Source organism: Scatophagus argus, chromosome 9, assembly GCF_020382885.2.
Source record: "Scatophagus argus isolate fScaArg1 chromosome 9, fScaArg1.pri, whole genome shotgun sequence".
NCBI classification, from domain to species: domain Eukaryota; kingdom Metazoa; phylum Chordata; class Actinopteri; family Scatophagidae; genus Scatophagus; species Scatophagus argus.
Window position 1 is genome coordinate 15,983,139 of NC_058501.1, and position 27,547 is coordinate 16,010,685.

The following is a 27,547-nucleotide window of genomic DNA, read 5'->3' on the forward strand; positions in this document are numbered from 1 at the left end:
CACGGTGTCGCTTAGGCAGCGTCCACAAAGTTTCGCCCCCAAACCGTGCTTTCAGCCAGCAATTAAGACCCACTTCAAGTTGTTCTAAAAATGTTTGTTTATATAAGCATTTTGACTTTAACGAGTGGAGTTGTAAAAGTGAGGGTGTGTGGGGGTGTTTTTGTTTCATTTTTCGTGAGATTGATGCGAACCCATTTAGCGACGGTCTCTGGCAGTTACGTCACGGGCTAGCAACCGCTTGTAAGAGAGGAGGGGGGAGGGAGAGAAAGAGCAGAGGAGATACCGGCATAGGACATGAAAAGCCATCCAGCCGTTGGACGGGTAAGACGCCACAAGAAAACAGAAAAATAGCAAGAATAGTAAGTAAGAGTCTAGCCGTCGTTAACGGTTGTAACAATAACGACAAGGTCTAAAACGGCTGTTACACACAAGTTTAAACTGTGGATGCTACCCGAATTTAAGTAGCTGGTTAGCCTTTATCACTGTGTAATTTAAAAGGAATTAAGAGTGGGCTTTCGTGAAAGTGAAAACTAACTAGCTAGCTGGGTCCACTCGGGATTGTAAGTGTCGAGAGGTTGCTTGAATCGCAGTGGGACCGGTGACAAGCTGAGATTTTGGACTCACCTGCTGGGATTCTCCTCCGCCACCTCCAGACCTCCAGACCGGGAACACACGGGAGCTTTGTAAAAACACAGCCGTGTCTGTAGTATCTGTACACAGAGAAGAAGGAGGAGGAGGAGGAGGAGGAGGAGGAGAGGGAGCGTACGGCAGGCACAAAGAGCGGAGAGCATCTAGAGAGGGGAGGAAGGAGGACGGGACGGAGAGAGCGCGGTGAGGACAACAACGAGGACCCAACAGAGAGCATCCCTCTTTAAATTCTGATCGGCACTCTGCCTGTTAGCAGCCTCTGAAAACGGTAAGAGCTTTGATGTATGTGTCTTGTATGTACATTTCCTTGTGCTGTTTTGTTCTGGTGTGTGTGTGTGCGTGTGTGCGCGCGCGCGTGTATATGTGTATGTGTACATTGAGGGGGGATCGGACAAAGAGCAAGGGAGCCCCATGACATCCGTGTGTATGCTGTAACCTACAGCTGGCTAAACAAAGAAACCGCTCTATTGCAATGATTAATCCTCAATCACGCTGTTTCTTCTCTTTTTTATGTGTAGGGATCCTGAACGCTGTTTATCCACCAAAAGGTAATTCATGCTCACAGATATTTTCGATTTATATATATTTTAATTGGAGGGGGAAAATTCCAATCATTGTTTTTTGATTGGCTAATTAACATTTGCGTAATTGTTTCACTAGGAGCTCGTGGAGCCCTTTGTCATCAGGATGGGCAGTAGAGACCCCAAATAATCACTGAAATAATGTTTCTATTTATTTATATCATTGGAGCACCATCACCATCTTAGAGCCTAATATTATATTCAAAAAAGGCATTTTATTAAGAGTTCACGTTGACAGCATTTTTTTATTCTTTATATTTATAACTTTACACTTACAGATATTCTAATACTATATTAAATGTAATAAATGTTATAAACACAAGTCCCTGAGGGAATACTACAAATATTATTACAATAACTAGGAGTTTTAAAACCAATGAAGTGAATCGTAAGTAATTATGAACTCGATATTGTGTATCACAGGCATACTATAAGACACTAAGTGAATGTTTTTAGGATCATTATTGTTATTGTATGATTGTCCACTTCTCCGGCTGTGACCTAAAGACTCATCTGGCATCGCTTGCTCCTCTCCAGGGATACCTGCTCCTGATCTGTTTACCCCTCAGCCCCTGCAGTACCCAGTCATCCTCTCCACTTTGTCCTGATGAAGGAGGCCGACGCCATAAAGCTATTCGTGGGGCAGATTCCCCGGAATCTGGAAGAGAAGGACCTCAAACCCATCTTCGAGCAGTTTGGCAAGATCTATGAGCTAACTGTGATTAAGGACAAATACACTGGCATGCACAAAGGTAGGTCTCATCAATCTAACACACTCTAAACATGAAAAGGCAAAAAGACATTCAGATAGACAGGTTTCTTGTACTAGATAGGTAGACATGTGACAGTGAGGCAGATAGACGGGTGGATTTTCCTGTGCCGTGTGTTACATGATCACCATGGAAACTGTCACACCTGGGCTCGTCTCCATCTCCTGTTAACACTGCAGCGTGAGATCGTGAAGGCAGGCAAACAAAGTCAGTTACTACACATACGCTGCGAATTAACAACTCGTTTTTGCATGAGAAAAACACACATAGCCTTCTGCACATAAATTTCGCAGTATGTTTGAAAACCGCTCAGTTTTAATTATTTACAATAGAAGGAGGGATGCTTTTATCTTGGATACTATGAAGAGTTGAACGAGGGACAAAAGAATAAACAGTGAGATGTTAGATGGCGTAAAATAGTATAAATTACATTACATGCTCACTCATTTATTCTCTTAAGTCAGCTAAATTATCCATTCATCAGTGTTGGGTGGCTTTCTCATGGACGCCTTTTTGCTTGCAGCCAGAAATATTTGTGGCAATTTGATTCCACCTTTCAAATGAGATGTCACCCTTGTATAGAGCATTACATCTAAAAGGAATCTTGATTCTAGATGCACTATTAATATGTTTGTGAATTTCCTGCCATTATGGAACAATAACCCGACAATTCTAGAAAATATGGCAGTGGTTGGTGTCGTTTATCTCACATAGTCTCAAGCATCTACCACCACTTCCTGATGCCATGTCCACAAGGGTGCAATAAAAAAATATTTTTCCAACAGAATTCTCACCGTGTAATTGAACTACTTGGATTCCACTGTGCCTTACATATTCTTCTCCAGCCCTCCTCTGAAATATTAAAATTTTACTCTTTCTCCCGCTTTTCTTTTATATACAGTGTACTCTCTGACTTGGTCTGGAGAATATATATTCAGATAGATAAACTTAGAGATAAACTTGTTAAATGTTGTGGTTTGGGTATTGCCAAGAAGATTTTCATGATTCCTGTCTGTCCTGTTTCTAAAGCTCTTCCCAGGTTCTGGTTCAAATAATGCCAAAGTTGAAGGTATCTACAGAAATCATTTCATTCCGGCTCATGTTTTTTTCTGTACAGATTTAAAGCTCTGGAAGGCCCTCTTGTGAGCAAATCTATAATAATTAGGGTATTTTGTGATCCATTTTTGAAATCCATCATCAGATATATTTGGAACAAAATCCTATTGCAACCACACCTCCGTAACAGTTCAGATGAACCACTCAGTCTGCATTAGTTTAGTTCCTCCTGCCAGGTTTTCAGTAGTGATGAATAAGTTTATAGTACATAGTATATAGAGTCGAGTATCCAAATCATGTTAATGATTTAAATAATAACACAGTAACTTCTAACAATAGATAATAGTAAAAAACTGTTGCAAACACACACAAACACTCTCTTTTAGTCTCTCTCCCACTCGCACGCACACACGCATGCACACACACACACACACACACTGACCTGGGCTCCTGTGTGTTATGAACCAGATTAGGCTGTATGCTCCAATCAGTGTAATGGGCCTGTAAGCCTGGGTGACACAGGGGAAAGAATCTGTTGTTTTGAGAATCCCCACAGCCACAGTAAGCCCCTCTTAAAAGCAATGAGATGGTCCATAAGATGCATATGTGTGTGTGTGTGTGTGAGTGTGTGTGTCTGCCATGTCCTGTCCTGTGTGCTCATGTGTGTCTTGTCTGTATTTTTTTCAGCTTATACACTATGTTCAGTCATTCTACAGGTGCACACTCACTGTGTGAATGTTGCCTTTCTAATCTTCTCTTCTTTACTCTGAATCTACGTTGGTTTGTCTGAAATGTCACCGGGATGCTAACCTGCTACTAATCTTGTTGTCTTAGTGCTGGTGACAGGTGTAGTAAACAGCTCTGACCAGCCAGCTCTGCTACCTACCCCTCCCTCACACACACAGACACAGGTACAGCACATAGGAAAACAGAGGGAGTGTATTTGGAGTGATCGTGAGGCATGCATAGTGGTTGATATAGGGCACGAACCTGACTGTGCCCAGCCTGCAAGGCCTTGTTAGCCCCGCGCACACGTCTGTGGTGCTGTCATGTATGCTGACTCGTGCCGTGCCGTTCTGAAATGTGCCGTGCCGTGGACTGTCCTTCTCTGCTCTAGAGTGCATCATCATGGTGTTGTCAAGTTGAGTTACAGTGCATGAATATATATATTTTAATCCCCTCGCACAGTTAGCCTAGTCATAAACCAGGATAGATGACAAGGAATCAGGAAAGGCATCAGAAAAGGAGACATTTAAATGATTTAAATGGTGTGTTTTTGTAGGGGGTGATACAGAGACAGAGAATGACAAATGTTAGAGCTACTCACTGACCTTTCTTACCTTGCTGCTCTCCTTTCTTCTTCTCTCTTTCTCTGTCTCACAGGATGTGCATTTCTGACATACTGTGCGAGAGAGTCTGCACTGAAAGCCCAGAGTGCTCTACACGAGCAGAAAACGCTACCAGGGGTAAGTAAACATCACAAACAAATACACACACACACACACACACACACACACACACACACTCATCTCTAGACAGTCCACACTTCAGCCTTATGCAACTATATACCCATGCTTGCACATACATTCATATCACAAGTGTCCCTTCCCCCCACCTACATACACAGGCGCTGTCGTCTACCTTGTATACACACACACAGACACACACAAGTGGCCTCAGATCACAGTGTGTCTGTGCTATTGGAGGTTCAGCTCCCATTAGGCGCACTGTGACATAACTCAGCAGCCAGCAGGCGTCTTGCTGCTAAGGACAAATACTCCCTCTCACCAGAGACACACAGGGCACTCCATGAGCATTATCATCTCCATTTCTCTATCTTTCTCTGTGTCTCCATCTCTCCGCCGGTCCCTCCGTTACCCTCTGGTGATAGCTCCCGCCTAGAGAGTGCCTGTAATTAATGTGGCCGTTCCCCTTTGTCTCGTCCCAGTCTCCCTCAGTCTCTCTTGTGAGGGATCGTGTGCCGCGGCTGGGCTGGGGTTCGACAGTCTTCATTATGGATGGGACACTGTGCGAGATCTGTGTCTGTCTCGTAGGCTGTACCTCTCTGTCGTTCCCTCACGCTTTTTTTCCTCTCTGACCTGGTTTCCACTGCGGTTAAAAACAGATTTCTGTCCGTTTTGGAACATTTTGCTTTCTTAACCTATTTTATTTTTAACACTGAAAATAGCGTGCACTGCTACCTAGCCAAAAGAGAGCGCTGTGAAAGTATAGGATGTTTCATAGAGAATAATTTTCCTAGCCTTATCTAAACTCTGATTTGTGGCAGTTACAACAGATATAAAAGAGTGAATGTACCTTAACCAACTCTTTCTTTCTGTGTCGCTCTGCCACTGATCAGAGTTTGCAGCACCTTCTCTGCAAGCTGGGGCGTTGATAAGATCTCTGAGAAAACGGTTGGAGGAAAGCCTGAAGAAAAGGCGGCTTTGGGGGAGGGGGAATTTTATAACATACACGAACACAAATCTATGCATACATACTTATTGCAACCATGTGCGCTTTTCCGTGCAGCTAGGGGAAGCCTACATTTGTACCGTACATACACACTCACTCATGTACAAACGGAGCATGTTAATGATGAGTAATCCAATTAGGACCTACTTAGGAGTCTGACCTTTCTGCAAAAATCACCTTTCCACTGTTTTCTGTGTCTCTCTAGTGCTGCCCTTTGTCCTTTGACTCATCTCTCTTGCTGTCTACACAAGGTTTTACTCTTTTCTTTCCAACTGGTGATATCAATAACAGCCACATTACAGAAGCAGATAATTGCAATGATTTTCCAGATAAACTGTGATAAATATTCTGGACACACGGAGGAAACATTTTCTGGGAGAATACTCATTAGCTGCACAGACTTACTGAAGAGCCAGCACACAATAATCAGAATCACCACTCCCCTGAGGACGGACTAGTGCTGAAACGAGGGTGTGGTTGTCTTGTGCTGGGTTTTCAATAAGCCTGGGCTGTTAATTAGCTACAGAACACTTTCTGCATGTGGCTTTCCTCAATTTGGAGTGTCTTGCCTCTCACTTTGAGGTTTATATGAAAGAGATGTCATCTCTTATTTCGTCCAGTTTGAGCCAAAAATAAAGTACCTGGAAAGTCTATGAATCAGTGAAGATCTCATTACAGTCTGTCTGTTTGAGTGCATCGAATAGGTTGATAATTATCAGTAAATGGAAGGTATGTAAACATTTCCTTCACTAATACATGCTTTTCTGCAACGCTCTCTCAAATGATTCATCCCCGTGAACGAGCTGGTTTATCATGCTGGTATGTTGACTACTGCTGGAGTTTGACAATTTGAAATCTTGTTTTTGAAAAGATAAGACAAATCTAAATTTTCCCAGAAATCCAAAGCTATATTTCAGCTTGAAGACTGTTACATAGTGCGGCACTTTCCCTCCCTGTGTCTTACCTCTCCTATCACTTTCTACTACCTGTCTAGACCCTTTTTCTATTCTGTGTCTTCTCTTTCCTCCTCCTCCTCCCTGCCTATTGCCATTTTGACAGGATTTAAAATGACTTCATATGACTTCACAAGCCTCCCATTGTCCCATTCTTTTCTTTTGCTGAGAATTGCTTTTTCATCTCTTCCTTATTCCTCCTTTTATTCCCCAAGTCCTCCATGCTTTTCCCTCACTCCATCTTATCTCTTCTTTTCTCCTCAAATCCTCTCTGTCCTCTGTTCAACTCCTCCTCTCACATCCCACAGTTTCTCTCCACCAGTAGAATATTACAGAATGTTCCCCTCACTACCCTCAGCTCCTCAGCTCTTTCATCGCTTGCTCCTTTTTCTCTTTAAAATCTCTTCATGGCATCCCTTTTTCACCCCGTTTTTCCCTTCCTGCTGTCTTATACTGTTTTTTTTTTTTTTTTTTTGCCTCACTACACACTCATGCGTCCTCCTCGGATTCTCATTTCACAGTCATTTATGGTAACCCTTCTTCTAAGTCCTCCTCTCAGCGTCAGTCCCTCTCACTCTCTCTAACCCCCCCTCCCCTCGCAATTCCTCTACCCCTCTTCTCATTTCCCCTCCTCTTGATTAGTTGACCCTTTTGACCGTTTCACACCCCCCATCTCCCCCCTCTCCTCCCCCTCTCCCCTTCTTCCTCGGCTCCACTTGTTAAGCTGCATGATTAGTTTCTCACAAACTCATTTTCATAGTCAGATCCCGGGCTCACCGTGGGGCAACTGGGGCTGAGGTGTGTGTGTGTGTGTGTGTGTGTGTGTGTGTGTGTGTGTGTGTGTGTGTGTGTGTGTGTGTGTGTGCATGGTAGTCTTGAATCTTGGGATTGCTCTTAATTGCGGGCGTTGGTGGAACGTAAGGCACCTCATACAATTTTAATGGAACATCACACAGTCATACAGATGTGTTTCTCTTACACCATTGATAAGGAACTAAAAGGTTTGGTGAGGAGTCCAGTACTACAGAGAGCTCTTGCTGCTTCTGTCTGTCACCCACTGATGGGATTTAACGCTGATTTAACACTTCCCACCAGCCCATAGAAGAATAAAAGGATGGAGGCAAACACACCGAGAGTTATAGAGAAACTATACCTTAAATGTCCCCCTGCTAAGTTCAGCAGGGGCAGTAGGCTGTCAGAAAATGAGAAAAAGGACAGAGGCATTGAGAGAGACAGAGAGAGAGATGAACAGATGGCCTTATCAGTGTGTCCTGCGCCTTGTGTTTAATTTGGATGCAGAGAGGGAAAGAGAAGCACAGAGACAGCAAGAGATGAAGAGAGGGAGAGGTAGAGAGTTACATTATATTAGTCACAGTAGAAGAAATTTAACAGTGGAACCACTAGCTAGTCCCACTGTAGCACACAGATGTTTTGGTGTATTAGATGTGGTGCAGAGATATCCTCTGGGATGCATCCGCACCAAAGAGTTCGTGTTGTAGCTGTCACATATGAGTGCTAATTTGCACTTGAAAACTGAAATTCTCATTTGCATTTTCATGCAGGGATTGCTCCAACTGGGAGAAATGACTGAGATGTGCAGCGAGGTAAAAATCTGCTGCCATAATTATGCCTTTTGATTTCACCTTGTTGATGCTTAAAGGACAAATCAACAAGCAAATAATAAAAATTAAAATTTCAACAGCCATTAAGGCCATGCACATTACAGACATTTACACTAGACACACAGGAATATGTGATGCGCCACAGGCTGCTGTCTTGTTAATACAGAGGGTCGATGGTAAAATGCCAACAGCATGTGTCCAGGGTCAGACGTCAGGGCTCAGCTTCAAGTCAACAAATTCAGGGTGGCTGGTCTCAGAGCTATAAAATTTTATCTCTAGGAAAACCAAGAGAAGACTTTGGACCACCATTATGTAGCACACAGGATTTAAGAGAATGGAGACCGAGAGGTGAAAGCTTCAATTCAGAATTTCATTTTTATCTTGTCTTTGGTGCTTGTTATGGCTCTGGATTGATCATTATTGCAGCATTAGTCACTATATAAGCCACTAGAAATTAAACTACTAACAAGAATTTAGTCATTCGCTCTGTTGCTTCTCTTGCGGTCAGTTATGATTTTAACCTCATACCTTCCTCTTCTCTCTATCTGTCTATCTCTCCATCTCTCCCGAGGCTGCCACTGCTGTATTTCCTCCCTTATCTCTCCCCTCATCTTTTCCTTTTGTTCTTCGCTGTTGATATCTCTCTCTCCATTTAATCTGCACTCTCTTCTCCCTGCGTTTATCACTCCCTTCATCTTTGTTCAACTTCAAACACAAGCATTCATACATTCACACACGCATGTGCACAGTCACACACCCAAACACACTCGAGCACATCTGTTTGGTCACGCTGGCATCCGTGGATCTTAGTGTAGGTGAAATTAAAGTGTGATAAGCAGCTTACCAGGTGTGTGTTGTCATGCTTCACTGCTCTCCAGGCAGTACTTTGCTCCCTGTTCTTTGATTAGAGCCAGACCATAAGCCTACACACATACACACACACAAACACATTACTTAGGCATATATGCATTGTACTTCCCATGACACACTTGATGCCTTATGAATTATTAAAACAATAGCAGAAGTGCCACAGGACAAGTAGTTAACAATAACTTATACAGCAGAGATCGATACTCTTATTAAAATATAATAAAACTTTATAGTAGTGATATTGATTTAATGCATATGGTATGACATCCTTCTGAAGCTGATAAAATGGAGTAGTGCCAGGGTTACTACCGGCTCATGCAAACACGATTGGAGCTGTTGTGTATTTTATTGACCATATACTGGAGGGAGAAAGAGGTGTTATTTATGTCCCTGGATGCAAAGACTATATTTATTTGCATGCACAGTATGGGCTCACACAGACTCACTCACTTGCAAGGTGAGAGTAGAACTACTTCTGTATTCTTATTGTATAATTAAGTATATCCACTCAATCCTTAAAGGACAGGACAATATGTTACAGAAATAAACATCATATTAAACATAAAATTTGGGTTCGCAATACAAAATTGCATTTCACTGGAGTATGTCCATAGTGTGAAGAGAATGACTGTGAAGTTAGGCATCATCTTTTCATGCGACCGTCATCCAGCGCGTGTAGTTGTCGTTTATCAGATCCACTTAGGAACTGTGATGTGTGCATGTTGTGTATGTTCTGCGTGTGTTTCCATGTGGAATCTAAGATGCCTGGCAGGCAGCCTCCCAATGGGGCAAAGCTATGATGAGCAATTATCCACTAGGGCGACTTTGTAGGCTAATTTAGCATATTTATGTGGTCAGCAGCACTGTTTACTATTCCCCTTCACTGCTTACTGCTGCACTTTCAATTTAGAACAGATCCCAGCTCCCTCTCTCATTCTCTCTCTCTCTCTCTCTTACATTTCTCTCAGTCTCTTCCTCCTTTGCCATCCCTCTGCCTCTATCTCGCCCCGCCGATCTGTACCCCCCCCCCCCCCCCCACTCCCCTCCCCCGTGCTGTTTCTCTATTTTTATCCTCACTGTGTGTGGGATGGGAAGGGAATAGAGGGACAGGTGTAGAATCAAGTGTGTGTGCGTGTGTATGTGGTGTGTGTGTGCGAGAAAAGTGGAGAGATGGAGGAGGAGCCAGAGAGAGTGATACAGAGGGGGGATGCCGGGTAAAGGGGTCTTGGTGAGGGGTTGTGTACAGCTAAGACCAAGAGGGATTTAGCTTGTTTGTTTAAAACAAAAGTCTTTGCTGTGTGTGTGTGTGTGTGTGTGTGTGTGTGCGTGGACACATATGTGATGTTGTGTGCACTTGAATGTGTGTGTGGTTGTGAGTGCATTTGTGCATGCAACATGGACAGAGAAGGAGTGCCTGCCTCATATTTCACCACAAAATTGAGGCAGAATCTAATCATGGCCTCATAAAAGCCTGACCCAGGAGAGCGCCTGCCTCTTTAAGGCCTGACACACACACACACACACACACACACACACACACACATAAAGAACATTTTTATCTTTGCCAGTTTGGAAATTATGTTTGTGTGGACGCATCATTACCAGGTTATGTGATTGCTTGCTGCCAAATCTGTGTCTCTCAGATGTTGAACTCTAAAGTAGCCCAAAGTTGAGTCTACATCACACACCATCTGTTTTGTGAATCGAGCCAGCTACGGAAATCCGCAGGGCCTAGTTTCCACATTCATATAATGAAAAGAACTGTTCAGTTGCAATTATCAGTCATCATTATTGCATCTGATGCTGAACTGATATGTGCTTTGCTGTTGTAACTTAAAACTGACTTCAGACCTTGAGAGAAGCACAGCATGAGCGGCACTGGTGTACCCTTTTAAATCCTGGATTCACTAATGGCTTACTGCAAGTTGGACATTCAAGTTGATAAATATGGAAAATATCCTGTGGAAAAATCTTCACATTTAAGATAAATAATAAAGATGCATATTACACACTGACATAGTTTAATTTGACGTTATTTTAAGCACACATGTGGGGTGTCTCTCATTCATGCATTTGGGTTTCAAGTAAGAAAACAAGTGCCAGAGAGCAAAGCATGCCAAAAAAAAAATTTCTTAAATGCTATGAACAAGTGCCCAGATCTCAGCATTTGCACTTGTGTAGTGCTTTGATCATTGAGCAGTGTCACTAAGTTCGAGAGCCAGGCGATACAGCAAAGATTTCTCCCTTTTAGCATGGGTTATTGTAACATTCACCCTTTTATTTCCATTCCTGATTACAGATCTTGTCATGATATTTTGGTACATTTTGGGAGCCATCCAATCCATGCAGGCACTGAATTGGATAGGAACGGATAGGAAAACATGATATATTACATTCAGTTGAAAGATGTAGCAAGCCATGCTTTGGATCGTTGATCCAGGAGTTGTCAAAAAGTATTTAATTTTACTTCTATATTACATTTTTTTTCTAGATCAAATTGAACTTTTTGTGCATTTACACACATGTTTCTGTCCAAATTGGCTGTTTTTCATCAAAAATAAGTTACTGGAACCTGGATTTCAACTAAAACAGCCAAAAAATAATTGAAAACTCCAATCCAGACACCTTGTCTTAGCATGTAAATTTATATGTCTGCACTGAGATGTATAGAGCAGGGCCCATATGAGGGGGCTGAATGAGTGTGTGAATTCGACTGAATGAAAAAAGGGGGGTTAAGAGTGGTGGTGGAGGGCCATGAAGAGGTCTGGCATGAATAGGGGTGCATAGACAGGGAGGGGGCAGGGTGAGACAGGGGAGGAGCAGAGGAGGTCGAGCTGGAGAGAAGGAGGAAACAAGACAAAAGTTTTTCATAATGAGCGTGGAGGAAGGGGTAGACGTGTGGTGGGTGGAAGAAAGGGGGTTTTCTGGGTGGCGGAGGAGTGGGAGGGAGCCAGGGCGCACTTCTGTCAGTTTAAACAGAGACATCTGTCAGAGGGGGCCGCTGGTGTGTGTCTGCATGTGTGTGTGTGTGTGTGTGTGTGTGTGTGTGTGATTAGGCAGACAAGGGGATGACAAGACTTAAGTTGCACCTGGGTTGTGACCTCCACTCTGAGGTCTCCTCTCTAACCACACTTCAACCTGCTGTCTAGATAATGGCTTTTTCACACTGACCACAGGGCAAATCTGGAGCTTATACAACCAGATTACACTTCACATTTGTCTGTCCAAAAACCGAAGACAGGAGAATGGAACAACAGGACTAGCTCCGTCCTGCTTGGTTTGTTAATGAGTGAATGTTTTAATAACTCTCCTTTAAGCATTAATGCACATGCAGAGTAAACTGAAAGGATGTTTTTTTTAAATCTTTTTTTGTTTAGTTTGTGTAAATAAGGTTCTCATAAGATTTAGGCATGACTTCTAACTGATCAGCGAGAAATTCTTTGATCTCCTTGATTCATTCTGAATACTCGAAAAAGTGAGCCTATTCTCCTCTTCTTTGACCTTGATAGAAAATATAATGAGGACAAGTAAAGATGCAAAATCATAAAGAGTTAGAAAAGACAACAAGAAGAAATGAGAGAAGAATTAATGAAATTTACAAGGCAAGCTAAAAACTGGGTATATTAAAGCATGAGTGTGATCTTAAGAAACTGTCTTGGAACTGCTCAGCCAGTTGTTGGTAAAGGGGGTACAGACCAGCAGTACATTTTAGAAACTGTTAGTATGTCTTATGAGTTGTTAGGCGATGAAGTTGTTTAAGATTCCTACATGCTCAAAAATTACAAAAAAATATTACACTTTTTTTAAAAAACTGTTTGATAAAACTTTATGGGAGCATACCAGTCTTTACAGTAACATGTTTGGCTTGCTCACATTACATGGATTCCTGCTCTGTAACTATCTGAGCATCCAAAAAATGTGTCACTGGCACTATGTTGAGTGTAATCTCAGTGAATATGAGATTTTTGCAATCATGAATTTGTCAGGCTTTGAACAGCCTTTTTAATTCACCAGCTCATTTCCCAAAGGACTTATACTCCCCAAAATAGAAAGAAGGTCCAAGTGCATAGGTCTAACAGTTATCCGCTATAGTGCTGCTGGATTATGTTGGTCTAAATCCAAAGGATCAAATTTCAGTGAGTGCTCCAGTGCTGCATGAAGAATGTTCTCATTGGGTTTGACAAAAACAGCATAATATTATAGGGATCAACAGGGTAGTTAGTTCTGCGTTATGCATGGTTTCATACTATTACTATGGAGAGTGATAAAAACAGAAAGACCGGGAGCAAGAGAAGTGAATATGTCATTAATCCAAGCTCCAGTAGGGAGGCTGATGAAGGGTTAACTGTCAGATAAAGATGAGTGGAGGAGAAGGAGGGCAGGCTTCTCAGGTGTGAAGAATGGAATGAGAAAGACAGAGGAAGGAGGGATGAGAGCAGGGGGAAGGGCCGCTCACCAGTCTGTATTGTGGTTGCAAGCCCCCGTCGCTAGGCAACGGAGCTGAGCGAGATGCCAGGTTGCTAGGTAACCTGGGAGATGCAAAGCCTCGCATGGTGCGATAGAGAGGTGGGGTGGAGCTGTGCTGCTGGGCTGCTCCACCCTCCCGCTATCACTCTCTGTTTCTCACATCTCAGTTTCCTCATCCAGCTGTGAATGAGAGCCGTAAACTCAGCTTCAACGGGAAGCTATGGTGGTGCACGTTTCAGTATCCTGCCAATTTTACTGATATGTAAACACACTGAAAAACAGTGCATAAAAATACACCTTTAATTAACTGTTTTTATGGTGGTACATGCGATTAAACTGATATAGACATTAATCATTGATATGATTGATGCGATTTAACTACTGTCTCTTATTGTGGTTATTATGATATGTAGCATATCTCTCTTTTCTTTCTCTCATTTGATCTGTTGATTAATTGTTTGCTTTATAGAATGACAGCAAATAGAAAAATTATGCCCATCACAAGTTCCCAGTGTCAAAGTTGAAAATCTGTTGGTTTGGCCAATCTACTACCCAAAGATATTCCTTTAGCTGTCACAGAAGAAAAATTGAAAGTATTTGAACTTTGGATTTGAGTTTTTTTTCCCACTTTAATTGATTTAACCATAGCTGAAAGAGTTACACCCATCACAACATTCTGGCAGTGACAATAAAAATAAATGTCTGCATGATAATCATATCCATTCTACCATATGATTATTGTTAGTCAAACTGTGTCATTATCTCCTGTAAACAGTCACACCCAAAATATGATATTTTAGTTTGTATGCATTGTACAGCTCTAGCATAAAACCATCTATGTCAGGGAGCTGTTTCACTGGATGGAAACAATAGACTTCTAATCAATACAGCATCTTTTCTGCATGATTTTGCACTGAAAATGAAAAGTATTTTAGGAGGTGTTTTCCCAGTTCAAAATTAAGGCAGAATTACCATTGAATCTTTCTGTAGTTTTATGTAAAACAATGTTTTTAAGAGAGACAATCATGGAGAAAATAGAACTGCTATTTAGCTCAATTTTGGTTTTGGCAAATTAACACAAGGGTTCACTATACCGATGATAATAAGCTTGTTGGTCTGCAAGGCATGGTACAGCAATGATGGAGAAAAAAAATGAGATAAGGAAGTGAATGAGAGGGAGGAGAGAGCGAGAGATGAGGGAATGAGTGAAAAAATGATAAAAAAGCCAGAGATGTCCATGTCATCAGGCAGGATGTGGGGGGGATTATAGAGTTGAGACTGGAAAGAGGGGAATCGAGGATGTGGGAGAGGAAGAGGGAGAAATACTGCTAAATCGTGGAGAAGGGATAAAAATAGTTTTCCTTTCTTGTGCACTCTTGGAAATGGACATCTGAAATTGTGTGGATGGAGTGTTCCAGAGGGAGATTGAAGGGGGAAGGGTGTGTTGTGTGTGTGTATGCGTGAGTGTGCGTATTTGAGGAAGAGAGATATGAAGAGAGAGTGTTTATGTGTCTGTAGACGTACACACTCACACCCACCCCGTTGTCTGTTGTCATGCTCTGGACTGTAATCAGTTGTATGTGTGCAGGAACATTTGTCCAGTGTTGCCCTTGAGTGCTTTGACGACCAAAAAGGAATCAAAAGACCAAAATGATAACATTGATCCAACACTGTATTTTAATCCATGTTCCAAATAGTGTGTGTACACACATTTACATACGCACACTTCCCCCTACCCTCATGATGTGGTTTGTTCCACTGATTTTGCGTAGGTGGGGGACGGCGTAGAATACGATTTGATTGGATAATCCAAGGATTTAATATCCCCTAATCCTGACACAATCCTCTCTGCATTACTGCAGGAAGTAAGATTAACTGTATGTGTGTAGTATGTGTTTGTTTCTGTGCACAAAAGGGCGGGTGCTCTGGGACCAGGGTAAAGTGTAGTAGTGTATACTGTGTGTGTGTGTGGGGGGGGGGGGTATTTGTGTTGGCACCACAACATGCAAATGTATCTGTGTTTGCATGAGGGTTTGGTCATGCGTGTACGAGTGGACGTGGCTCCACTGAATGCAAGTGGTCATGCAAGCTCACACATGATCATATATCACAGATCTCGCCCTCATGCATGGCTGCGCCGCCGCTCACATATGTGAATTTGCATTCCTCAGAGATACAGAAACTCAGTCTTTCAGTGAAGGCTTCTTAGTATGCAGCAGGACGGATGATACCGCGCTACAGTATGAAGCCAGCTCCTCGTACGTGCGCACATTTGCAGATGGTTACTGTTGATTAAGTCTTAATTGGAACGTGAGTAATTAGAGGATAATTTGAGTTGAAAGGAGCATGTGGCTGTTCATGTGTGTTGGAGTAAAGGAAGAGAGAGTGAGGAAGAGTGCAGTACAGTGTGACTGACTAGCAGGGACTGTACTTTATTTGCATTTTTCTCTCAGGCTCAAGGGAATTTTAATTGCTCTGCTACAATATAGATTCATTTGCTCACCTCCCTCTCCTTATCTTGTTTGGAACCGAATCACACTGGATACTGCCCATATCTTTACATTAATCCCACACATTTTCTGTCCTGTTCGTTTCTCAGTTCTCATACATTTTACTAACACTCAGTACTCATTTGTCCGTGCTACATTAACTCAAAGCGAGGTGTTGAGGAGGACAGTATGAACCCACCAAAGCACGCTCCAGCACAAATTCTTTGTTTACCCGAAGAGCACAGCAGTCGCCCTTGGCAACCAGCATCCTTGTTTACCTACCCAGTGTGCCGTCATATGATTTCCATGACAACAAGCTGGTTGCTATGCCAGTTTTCCAATGCCATTGTGTCGTCTTTGTAGCAGCAGTGTGCACCTATCACCTGCTGTCGTGTGTTAGTTTCTCTGCCTTTTTCCATCTCCTCTGACTCTGCTTTTTATCTATCATAATGTATCAAATTTATATTATGTGATTAATTTAAATGATCAAAAGGTCAGCGCAGTTCAAGCAAATGCACACACACACAAAAAAAACCACATAAGAAACTGATAAGCATTGATTGATAAGTCCTAGTTTGGAATGATTATGTGCTTCTGTTCAGTCTGTTTTATGGTCATGAGGATGAGCTTGAACAGACCTAATGAGGGAAGAAATGTAAGAAGTGATGGATGGACAGGAGGATAGAGAAAGGGTTAGTGGACACAAATCTTGCTACAATCAGCCTGCTCTACAACACAGCCTGAAATCAATGAACACGACAGGACTGATCGATGAGTTGATAGTGCAAGATGGATGGCAGCGTGGATGGACAGCAGTGGCACCAGGACTGGGATATGATGGATGGATAGATGGATGGATGAGTGGATGTCTGTGAGGGCGGAGTGTGTGGATACTTTCTCTAAGTTTATATGCTGGGGTTAAAAATGTACATCACTCCTTCCTCTGCAGACTGCACATGTTTTACGTGAACGTGCATGCTGATGTGTTTGCATCTGTGTGGGTTTGTACCTCTGACGGTGTGTGATGGTCTTGCTTGGATCAATAGCAATGTGGTGACAGCTGGGAGCTGATTAATCAAACGTATGGACCAGTCTCTCTCTGCTCTGCCCTCTCCTCAATTACCAGCTTCATTACATTGCCTTAACACTCCACTGGGACCTTTCTCCATTCTTCCTTCTCATCCCCTCCTTCTCCACCCTCCTCCTTCTACTCCTGTTCTCCCTTCCTCCCATTTCCCACAGTTTTTCTCCTCACTGTCTTTGAATAACTCTCCATAGATAACAAAAAATACATATAATTTAATCACTTTTTGACTGACAGTAAGACAAGCCACTAATTGCTGTGTTTAATGCTTTGTTGCAGCAGAGTGAGTAATTTAAAATATGAGCCTGACTGATCTCAATGTTTATTAAAAAAAACATATAAGATGGTTGTTTTGATTTGGTTTTGGAAAATATGAGTGTCTACCCAACAAGCATGCAGTTTTATTTTCTTCTGTTCTGGTTTTGCTTTGTCTATCAATGTCACTCCCTTCTCCAAAGCCCACGCTTCTTGCTTTCCTTGCTCCTTCTCTCCTCTCTGGAGCCATCCTTTTTCCTTCTTTCCCTTTCTAGCACTTCTTGCCTCTTTTCATCGCCTTCATCCTGCAGCCCTTCTCCTCCCCTACACCATCCCTCTGGCATTAACACTCTGTCTCATTGCCTCAGTGCTATGACTAAGCACTGTGTGTGTGTGTGTGTGTGTGTGACAAACCTGTGTCTATAGCTAGTATATGCATGGAAGGGGCATTCGGAACATGTGTGTGCATGCATGCGTTAGCACTCGAGGTGATAGATCTCTGCAGTCGTGACATTTTTTTGACAGACAGAGTCACGACTGAATCACGCCCCACTCCTCCCCCACTCTTTCTCTCTCTGTTCTTTTTGAATCATCCTCTCAGGGGCAGCTTTACTTTCATCCTCCCACTCTCTGTCTCCCTGTCTCGCTCCTCATGTAATGCTTCTTTTTCCAGCATTTCCATTCACTCCCTGGGTTCCTCTTGGCCTTCCACCTCCCCTTTCAGTCGGTCGAAGTCAATCGGAGTCCCCCAGGCCTCTCTCTCTGTGTCTGTCTCTCATTTTCTATCCTTTTATTTTTAGCTGACTGCGCCTGTTCCCTTCACACACTTGTCATCTCATCCCACTACAATATCTACATGCCCCCCTTTCTCTCTTCTCTCTATCTCAATCTACTCTTGTCCCTCATCTAATCCGTAGTTCTTCTGTAATCCAGATCAACTGGCCTGCATTCTTAATCTTGTCACTTCTCAATCCCCCCTCCATTCTGTGTGTGTGTGTGTGTGTGTGTGTGTGTGTGTGGGAGAGAGCGAGAACAAGAGAGGGGGGAGAAAGAGAGAGGGAGAGAAATCGTAGTGAGCTTGTGTGTATTTTGACACAGAAGGAGAGCAGTCCAGGACACACCTGCCACCTGCTAACCTTGATTACTCAGTCACTAAAAACACATGGACACACCCACACCCATACATGCACACACACACACACGGAGACACAACCTATCAATGCTGCAACAAGATTTTGTTTGAAAGCGTCTGCATTGCACTTTGCAAGAAAAGAATTTGTCAGTACAGATGATGTAAAATGTAACCTTTTTTTGTTAGATATTAAATAATGACCAATAATGTTGGTCCAAATAACTTCTAATTTGATGTCATTGCAAAATTAGTCTGCAGGCACATTTACAGAAATGTTGATGAATGTGAGCTGTCCTTATAAATAGATAAATGAAATGTAACCACAAGCAAAAGCTAAGAGGTTGTTTACTGTGAGCAGAGTCAGACCTAAAGAGACGTCCTGTGCTAAGACGAATCAACAGAGACTTGTTTATGTCGACCATCTGTGTTGACGCTCCTTCTTGTTTGTTCCTCAGATGAATCGGCCAATCCAGGTGAAACCAGCTGACAGCGAGGGCAGAGGAGGTGAGACACACGCTTAAACATAGTCACACACACGGGCACAGACATCTTAGTGAGACAGAGAAAAGGGTAGGTGTTAAGTTGGATCAGACAGAGATGGAAATTAGTCCATGGAATGTTTGGTAGTTTGGTTGTTCTCATGCTTTTAGTAAATAAAGAGGCATGTACACACAGAGACACATTCAACTCATGCTCGTTACACTTCCATCCTCTCTTAATACCATTCTCCGTAGTCAATACTGCTCCCTGGTGGACATGAAAGGCAGCATCCATAGGTCACTAGATTTCTATTGGCTTCAGTTGTTTTATCGACAGAGATGTGACTGAAGTTAAGTTTCATATTCCGCTCTTCTCTTTTCCCACATGTCCTTGGTCTCTCAGAGGATAGGAAGTTGTTTGTAGGCATGCTGGGAAAGCAACAGAGCGATGAAGACGTCAGAAGGCTGTTTGAGCCCTTCGGCAGCATAGACGAGTGTACTGTGTTGAGAGGACCCGATGGCACCAGCAAAGGTAAAACATGTATAGTACATAACTTCATGACCACAAACTACTTTTTTTCTTTTAGCGGTAGTTTGTTATTTAATGGAGGCTTTTTGCTGTAACAGAATCTGTTTCGCCACAGGGTGCGCGTTTGTGAAATTCCAAGGCCACGCTGAAGCCCAGGCTGCCATCAACAGCTTGCATGGGAGCCGCACGATGCCTGTAAGTTTGATGCATGAGATTACAAATCATTGCACTACATAATGATTGCATGGTGTTCCACAGACAATTAATTTTTTTTTAGGTAATAATTATGTAAGTAAGTAATGTAAGTATCTGCCTGCATTGGTCCTGTGAGGCATCCTCTACAGTGTATCCTTGAATAAGCCTTAGTCCCATTTTACTGTTAGAATGGATTAAGTGGATAGAGAAAATGAATGAATGAATGAACATGGGCCCCCGGTCCCATTTACGGATGAAGTCGATGACATATAAAATCACTTGTAATTGCAGTTGAAACTTAATGTCTCCATCTTTCGCCACACAGGGAGCGTCGTCCAGCCTGGTGGTGAAGTTTGCCGACACAGAGAAGGAGCGGGGGCTGAGGAGGATGCAGCAGGTGGCCTCCCAGCTCGGCATCTTCAGCCCCATGACCCTCAACTTCCCCGCCTACAATGCCTACACGCAGGCGGTCAACGCACAGGCAAGCAGTGCACGCATGCACAAACACTCACTGCACTGCACTGTAGACGCATGTACACACTAAGTTTGTAAGGGGAGTGCTGTGCTTATGAAAGGATGTAATAAGTTTGAAGAGGCTATCAGTGGCCTAATTGGGGGTAATGTTATTACACAGACAACAGAACATACGTCATCTGGCATTAGCTTTCCCGCAACACACAACCATTAACCCACTGACTCAGGACATAATGGCCTTGTAATTAGATCTCTATTCATCTGTTCCTCCATCACTCCCTCTCCCTGTCCCTTCCTCTCATTTTTTTCTCCCTCTTTGTCTCTCTCTCTCTCTCTTTTTCCCATATCCATTGAACTGTCTCTTTGTCTTCTCTCCCTCTCTACATCACTTCTTCCTCCCTCCTCCCCTGCTTTTTCTCCATTCCCTTCCTCTCTCTCTGTTTCCCTCCCTGTCTACAGCTTGTCCAACAGCAGGCCTTGGTTGCCCAGTCAGCGTACTTGTCTCCTGTGGCAACAGTGGCAGCCGTACAGATGCAGCAGATGGCGGCGCTCAATGCCAACGGAATCATTGCCACACCCATCACGCCCATCACGCCGTCCTCGGGTATGCACACGCGCACACTCACACACACACACACACTTAGCACTTAGATACTGTTTTTTTTTGTTTGTTTTTTTTTACAGTATTTTGCATCAGTGTAGCAAGATATTTGTACAATATTTTGTATAAGTTTAGAAGAATTTTGAAGAGCTAGAAACATTTGTAGTGAAAGTGCTGCAGTGACAGAGACTCATTACCTGATCTGTTTCTGTAGGTACAAACACTCCACCAACCATTGCAGCAACACCTGTGCCAGCTCTTCCTCCACCAATAGGAGTGAATGGTTACAGCAGTGTGCCCGCCCCAACCAATGGACAACAAGCAGCAACAGAAGCACTATACACCAACGGTGTTCACCCATATCAGGGTATTTTAATACAAATCTACTACTGTGATATTTACATTATTGCAAATTACATTAAATGAACTGAAATCTAAGATTTGCTATTACGTTTCTTTAAGTTTTTTTATTCTCACTGTTTTCCTAATTTTTCACTCTGCAGCTCAGAGTCCAGCAGCCCTAGACCCCCTACAGCAGGCATATGCAGGGATGCAACACTACACAGGTTGGTGTATGGGCAGATTAAAATCCTGCGTGGATTCTTGAAATATATAAACCTCTAACTAACTGTGCATTTTTATCACATACTTGAGTTGTAACAAAGGGCTTGCACTCACTCGACATATCAGATAGGGTGCTTAGTCATTAGGTGGACTTGTGGGGCATGCAAACAAAATGGTCACAGACAGGTCACAAGAATGGCCAGATGAAGTTCGCTGACAACTTCTCACTGTGCGTTTGGATAGTATGTAGATAGATATGTAAAAAAAATTCTCACTGTAAATGCATGCATGTTGCTTTGAAAATCACTTCCTATTCAGCTAAAAAGCACCTTTTGGCATGTTTATTTCAAATGTCTATGTCAACATTGTATTATGAGAGGAGTACATTATTATGCAGCCTTGCGGGCAGCTCTTGCAGTAGGTTAATCAGGATGTTTGAAAATGGGGAAGAAGAAAGTCCAGGTCTCTTCTTTCAATTTGACCACCATTATTTCAAGGGTAGAAATGTTTCAGGGGCAATTGATTGAATTCATTTGGTTATGATTTATTTCATCTCAAGGACACATTAATGGCTGGTAAAAATGTAATGATTCTAATACATGTTAAAGCTAATCATTCTATTGACATGATTCATACCAGTGGGGTTGGGTGGGGGCTGTCATGTGTGCTTACCAGACACAAATCAGCGCTGTCATTGTTATCAGACTTTCTCCATTCAGCTGTTACATTTAACAGTTTTCACCTTCAGCAGGAGACGTCTCAGTTCAAACAAAATGACTCCAATAGGACATTCCATGTTGCCACCTGTTGTTTTTATCCAATCAGATTTTGTTACTGTCTCTCCCAATAGCTGCGTATCCTGCTGCCTACGGATTGGTCGGGCAGCCGTTCCCCCAGCAGCCAACGCTGGTTGCCCAGCAACATCAGCAGCCCCAGCAACAGCAGCAGCGAGAAGGTGATGTGACTTCCTGTCTGGCTGGGGCCACACCCCTCTCCCCAATGAGCTTATTTAAAGTTGTTTATCACAAGGTTTTCACAGCCTGAGATCATTTATCACATTCTGCCTCTGTGTGTGTATGTGTGTGTGTGTGTGTCTCAGGTCCAGAGGGCTGTAACATCTTCATCTACCACCTGCCACAGGAGTTCAGTGACTCTGAGATGCTGCAGATGTTTCTGCCCTTTGGCAATGTCATCTCGGCTAAGGTGTTTGTTGACCGTGCCACCAACCAGAGCAAATGCTTCGGTGAGACACACACGGGGGCGGGGGGTTAGAAGTATCACACAAAGGAAAGGAAAGAGTGGGGGTGACCTTGCAGAGCGCAAGATATTGTGTCAGTTTCAATGTTAGATTTTAGTTAAGGTGTGACAAAGGGACAGTGTGGAAGAGAGGGGCAATTAAAATAACCACTATTCTTTTTCTCCCGCCTGTAGGATTCGTGAGTTTTGACAACCCAGCCAGTGCTCAGGCTGCTATCCAGGCCATGAATGGCTTCCAAATCGGCATGAAAAGACTGAAGGTGCAGCTGAAAAGGCCCAAAGATGCCAACCGCCCATACTGAGTGACAGCTGAGAGGAGGAGGAAGTAGAAATAAAAAGAGGTGAGGTGGCAGCAAGGAGGTGATGACACGATATGAAGAGAAGTGAGGTGTTGTATGCTGGGGGAGGAGGAGGATGAAATTAGGTTAGTGAGAAAAACATGGAGAAGGTCTTTGCCTTAGCTTTGACACTGAAATGCTAAACGATGGTAAGAAGTTAAAAAGAAAAGCTTAACATATTAATAAATATACGTTGGGTTGCTCATATGAAAACAACTTAATAAACTCAGGAAAAGTGAAAATACTAAAATATTGTTTTCCTTTTTATTTTCTTTCACAATCTTATTTATTTTTCTTCCCTGCTGTTTTGATCTTTTCCTGAAACTGCAACTTACCTCACCAAAGATCCTTCCGTCCAATCATAATTCACGAGGACCCCATCGCTATGGCAATGGTTGCCTAGTGACCGATAAAGCCCTGACCCCCCCTTCCTCTCGCATTGTTGTAAGTTGATTGGTTGGCCTGTGTTTGGGTTGCTGTGGCGATTGATTGCCTGTGTTGGTTGCCCTTGCTGTCACCTCGAGCAACCAGCCATGCGTTGACCTGCATGTCCTGTTGCCGTAGTGACCACAGACTGTGTTTGGTGCATTGTGACTTTATTTTGTATTGACCTGTGCACATACTGATCAATAACTGTCAATAGCCAGGACTTGACTCAGAATCAATTGATTTAATTGGATATTTGATACACTTAATCATTGTATGGTAATTTGATAAATTCTGTAGCAACGCTCGTTATCTTTTTTGCAGCTTTGTTTTTGATCAGTTTCTGTAGTGTTCTGTTTGGTGTCATTATTATTTGAACAAAGTGTTTGGGTATAGTAGTGAGCGTGGGCGTCTATGTGTACATATGTGTCTGTGTTACACTGTTAGCGTGTAATGCAGGAGTGAATAATCCTTGTTGTACTGGCGTCTTCATAGGGAGATTTATCCAGAGGTTTCTATAGTGGACTGGTGGAGAAATGTAGGACAGCACTACAGTTTACTGCCAAATATGAAATTATTTTTTGATGGAAAAAACAAATGAGGTCTTAGGATTTTATGCAACATATGTGAGTGGTAGGCCGTGTTGGACAAGAAGCCATGAAATGATTATGCAGCACAGTAAAGAGAAGTTTAAAAATGGCTACAAACTGGCCCAGAACATGGGCCACACAGGTCAGAATAGAGAAGAACAGAAAAGGCTGAGTTTAATGACAAAAGCACACTTTTTTGAGTGAGCATGCTTTTTGCTGAGCTGCACTCTGACAGGCTGAGTTTTATATTCCTGGATTCTGATTTGATACACTGTTGGATGTGGCACAGTTTGCTCCTTTGTTTCTCTTTATTTTTTTTTTGGTCTCTTTTACATCCTCTATCACTGCTTTTGTGGTGTTTCCTCCCTCTCCCCTCCACTATTCCCCTTCTCCTCTTCTCCTCCTTCTCCTGTCCCCTGATCTCCTCCTATTTGTTCCACCTTTCTCTGTCAACGTCTCTCTTCGCTTCTCTTCATCCCAAAATCCTCTTTCTATTCCTCTAGCTCGTGTTTTGAGGTAAAGGGTATGTGGTTGTTATGGTGGAATAACAAGTGCCTCTTGCTTATTGGAGAACAGCCTTCAACTATAGGAATTCTGGGAGAAAAATAACACAGAGAGACGAGAGTACCTCTTTAGCCTGAGGTAAATTCACAAACCCTAACCTTTGCCAATGAGGAGAAAATGTGTATCTGCTGTCAGGCCACACATTATAAATAAAGCGTTCTGTTCCTATTCCTAGACAAATTTTTGCATAACAAATCTTTGTGGATAATAAGAAGGCATTTAATGTTCATTTAATGGATCCATCTAATGAGTAATGACCACCATTTGAACCCTTAAAACTACTCCCCTGCGTCAGCCAGATTACAGTGATCACCCAGAATTTCTATACTGCAAATGCCAGAGAGTGATGCATGTCGGTAGTAGTGTTTGCTTGCCATGATCCAAGGCACACGAGTGCAGCACACACTCATAAAGATACACACACACACACATATATATATCTTTATATATAGATACTAGAGCTTTACAAATACTCACACGCATACCTCCACACACACACACTTCCAATCACACACAGCTAACACAAATAATGGATTTTCACTGTACTGAGCTGCATGATCCAGACACTGTATGTGTATGTGTTAAAGCACCATGATTTACTGCTGTTGAAAGACAAGAGCTTTACAACTGTGAATGATGCCTTCTTGTTTTAACTCACCAAGATGAAACTGAAACAAAGACAAGCCAAGAGCATCCTAAGGTGCAGTTTGCTGCCAGACGTACAGTAGCAGTTTAAGTTGGACCTACGAGAGCTTTGATGATGGGAAGAGCATGTTTGACAAAATGTACAGATAAGACAGAAACAGCTTCAGAGCTTCTGTGTATTCATAATTTTGCTCTCTAACATAGCCTCCCCCCTTCTCTCTCTCCCTCTGTCCTTATGTATCGCTCCCTCCACCCCCCGACTCTCCCTCCTTTCACAGGTGACCTTTCAGAGTCCAACCAAGGTGGAATCCCAGGGTTCATATTGCTTTCAGACTGTCTGCTACCTTTGAGCGTCCGGGGAGTGCAGCCACACATGCATACACACACACACACACACACACAAACACACATGCACTCTCAACATTGAACCTCAGATGGTACAAGGCTGAAATACAATTGTACATAAAGTGCACAAAACACACACACCTGCTGACACTCACACAAATACACTCAGTTCACACGAGTCAGTAATCTTACCCATGCAGCCAAGGGCTTGGTTTCACCATGGTCTGTGGGGAGTTTGCCAACAGGGTGTTTAGTACAGTTAAGATGACTCAGACCAAGCATGTATGGAAGGTACTGATGAAAAATGCTGATATATCACTTACTAATAGACTTAAACGTGTCTATACCGTGTCTATTACATGACAAATATAGAGGGGCCGATGTTTCATAATAAAAAAAGAAAGAAAATACAAAAAAGATGACTAAATGAGTAGGTTAGAGAGACTTTGGAGAAATCCTAATGACCTGTAAATAATTTAGTTTACAAAGAGCAGCATTTAAAAAACAAGAAAAAATGCAAAAAGAATACTACTTTAGATAAACACTGAACAGGACACAGCGACATTGTTATTATTATTATTATTATTATTATTATTATCATTATTATTATTATTATTATTATCATGATTATTACTATCATTGTCACTAGTAACATCATCATCCTCATAAAGGGATATTACATTCCAAATTGTAAAATGGGAAATCACTAACCTATTTTAAATTTCTACTTAGATTTTAGGTGAAACTTGGGGGAGGGGGGACTGCACTTTTATTCGGGAGGTTTTAATATTTGAGCTATTTTTTATTTATTTACTAATTTATCAATTATTTTGTTTATTGGGAGAAGGGTTTGAGTGGGTTGCAATATTTTGATTTTAGAATTTTCTAGAGAAAACCTTTTAAGGGCCTGTTTCTGTCAGACTCTTGCAATCGAGTAATTATAATGTATGTATTAATTATTACAGCAATTATATTTATTTCTAATTTATTGAATCCTGTTTTTGATCCACTCTCTTTTTAAGTTAAAATAAAAGGTATCATACTAAATGTCCTTATGTGATTTATTATGTATGTGTGTGTTTGCATGTATGTGATAGATAAAGTAAGAGTGATTTTCTTTTAAATGATTACTTTCTACGCTGAAAAACTGATCTGAATGATCCAAGTCCATCCTCTGACCAGAAGGGGGCGCAAGCACAGCGTATGTATCCTGTGAGTGAGAGCGAGCGTTTTCACCCACATTAAGCTGATGTTCTGAGGTTGTTATCTCCTGAATTCGTTTGTGGGAGTAGGCAACTTCAGGCTGCTATCAACGGAATTAAAGGCTGTATTTGCATTATCCTTTAGAAGGTGGATCCAGTAAACGCTTCCGGTAAAACGAACGTGCCTAATAATTTGGTGTGTGAAAGTGCTCAGACAAAACTATGAGTCAAGATAAATTATCAGGAATGCTTGACAGTTACATAATACATCTGAATATATTACCTGAATAACAGCATTTACCAAATCCATTAGAAATAATAATAATAATAAAAAAAAACACTTGAATTCACAACACTTGTCTCAGTGGCTTTTGAATCTTTGAATTGCTCTACTCAGCCTTCTATACAGGGATTCATTTTATATAGCGGATAATGGGAAATTTTACTATTGACTGCTGACTAATAATGAAATAGGAGCTCATAAATATGGCTAATAATGCAAAACCAAATTGCAAAATCTGTAAGTTTTAACACAACAAGTCTTATTCAAGCTATGAAGTATTAATCATCTGCATTTGCTCACTCCATATAGCCTTTACTTTAACTCTCAGGTGTGTATGAACTGCAGGTCATTAATTTCTTTAGAAATACAGAAATGTGAAATTATTGATTATCTCATCGGTATCATCCATGCAAAGAATGTAATTACTGGTTATTGTATCAGGCGAGAACAAATCCAAACGGTGCATCCCATATTTCAATAAGAATAAGTAGGAGTGAATGACAATATGGACTGCGGTCAGCACACAACAGAAATCGTGAAGCCTCTTCAGTGAGTGTGGGCCCACTTGTTTCAAAAAATGTTTGAAAGATGTTTTCTGTCAGCTCCCTTCCCATTTAAAATTACTTGTGAGCACCCACGTTGGGTCTACTTTAGTT

The 27,547-nt window shown here is 42.1% G+C and overlaps 1 protein-coding gene across 9 annotated transcripts; it reads left to right on the forward strand.

Annotated features, from left to right (window-relative positions):
- Nucleotides 1-216: 216 nt before the first annotated feature.
- LOC124065164 (CUGBP Elav-like family member 3) lies at nt 217-26,453 on the forward strand. 9 transcript variants are annotated; one of them, XM_046400320.1, is made up of 16 exons: nt 217-321; nt 654-916; nt 1,167-1,196; nt 1,767-1,981; nt 4,439-4,521; nt 18,855-18,903; nt 19,282-19,410; nt 19,523-19,602; nt 19,928-20,083; nt 20,536-20,680; nt 20,892-21,044; nt 21,181-21,243; nt 22,092-22,196; nt 22,341-22,484; nt 22,673-22,839; nt 25,340-26,453. In XM_046400320.1, exons 4-15 carry the CDS (start codon nt 1,837-1,839, stop codon nt 22,798-22,800), a joined length of 1,380 nt encoding a protein of 459 aa, XP_046256276.1. In that variant the 5' UTR covers nt 217-321; nt 654-916; nt 1,167-1,196; nt 1,767-1,836; the 3' UTR covers nt 22,801-22,839; nt 25,340-26,453. The 9 variants fall into 9 exon arrangements, 8 of the variants coding, with proteins under 8 accessions (XP_046256276.1, XP_046256274.1, XP_046256275.1 ...); XM_046400318.1 differs by having other exon boundaries at nt 218-321; nt 591-916; XM_046400319.1 differs by having other exon boundaries at nt 247-359; nt 591-916.
- The last annotated feature ends 1,094 nt before the right edge of the window (nt 26,454-27,547 follow it).

Coding starts and splice junctions, on each gene's coding strand:
- LOC124065164 (XM_046400320.1), top strand. CDS start 1,837: ATGAAGGAGGCCGACGCCATAAAGCTATTCGTGGGGCAGATTCCCCGG. Junction 19,411..19,522: donor ACCCGATGGCACCAGCAAAG/GTAAAACATGTA, acceptor GTTTCGCCACAG/GGTGCGCGTTTGTGAAATTC. Junction 19,603..19,927: donor ATGGGAGCCGCACGATGCCT/GTAAGTTTGATG, acceptor TTCGCCACACAG/GGAGCGTCGTCCAGCCTGGT.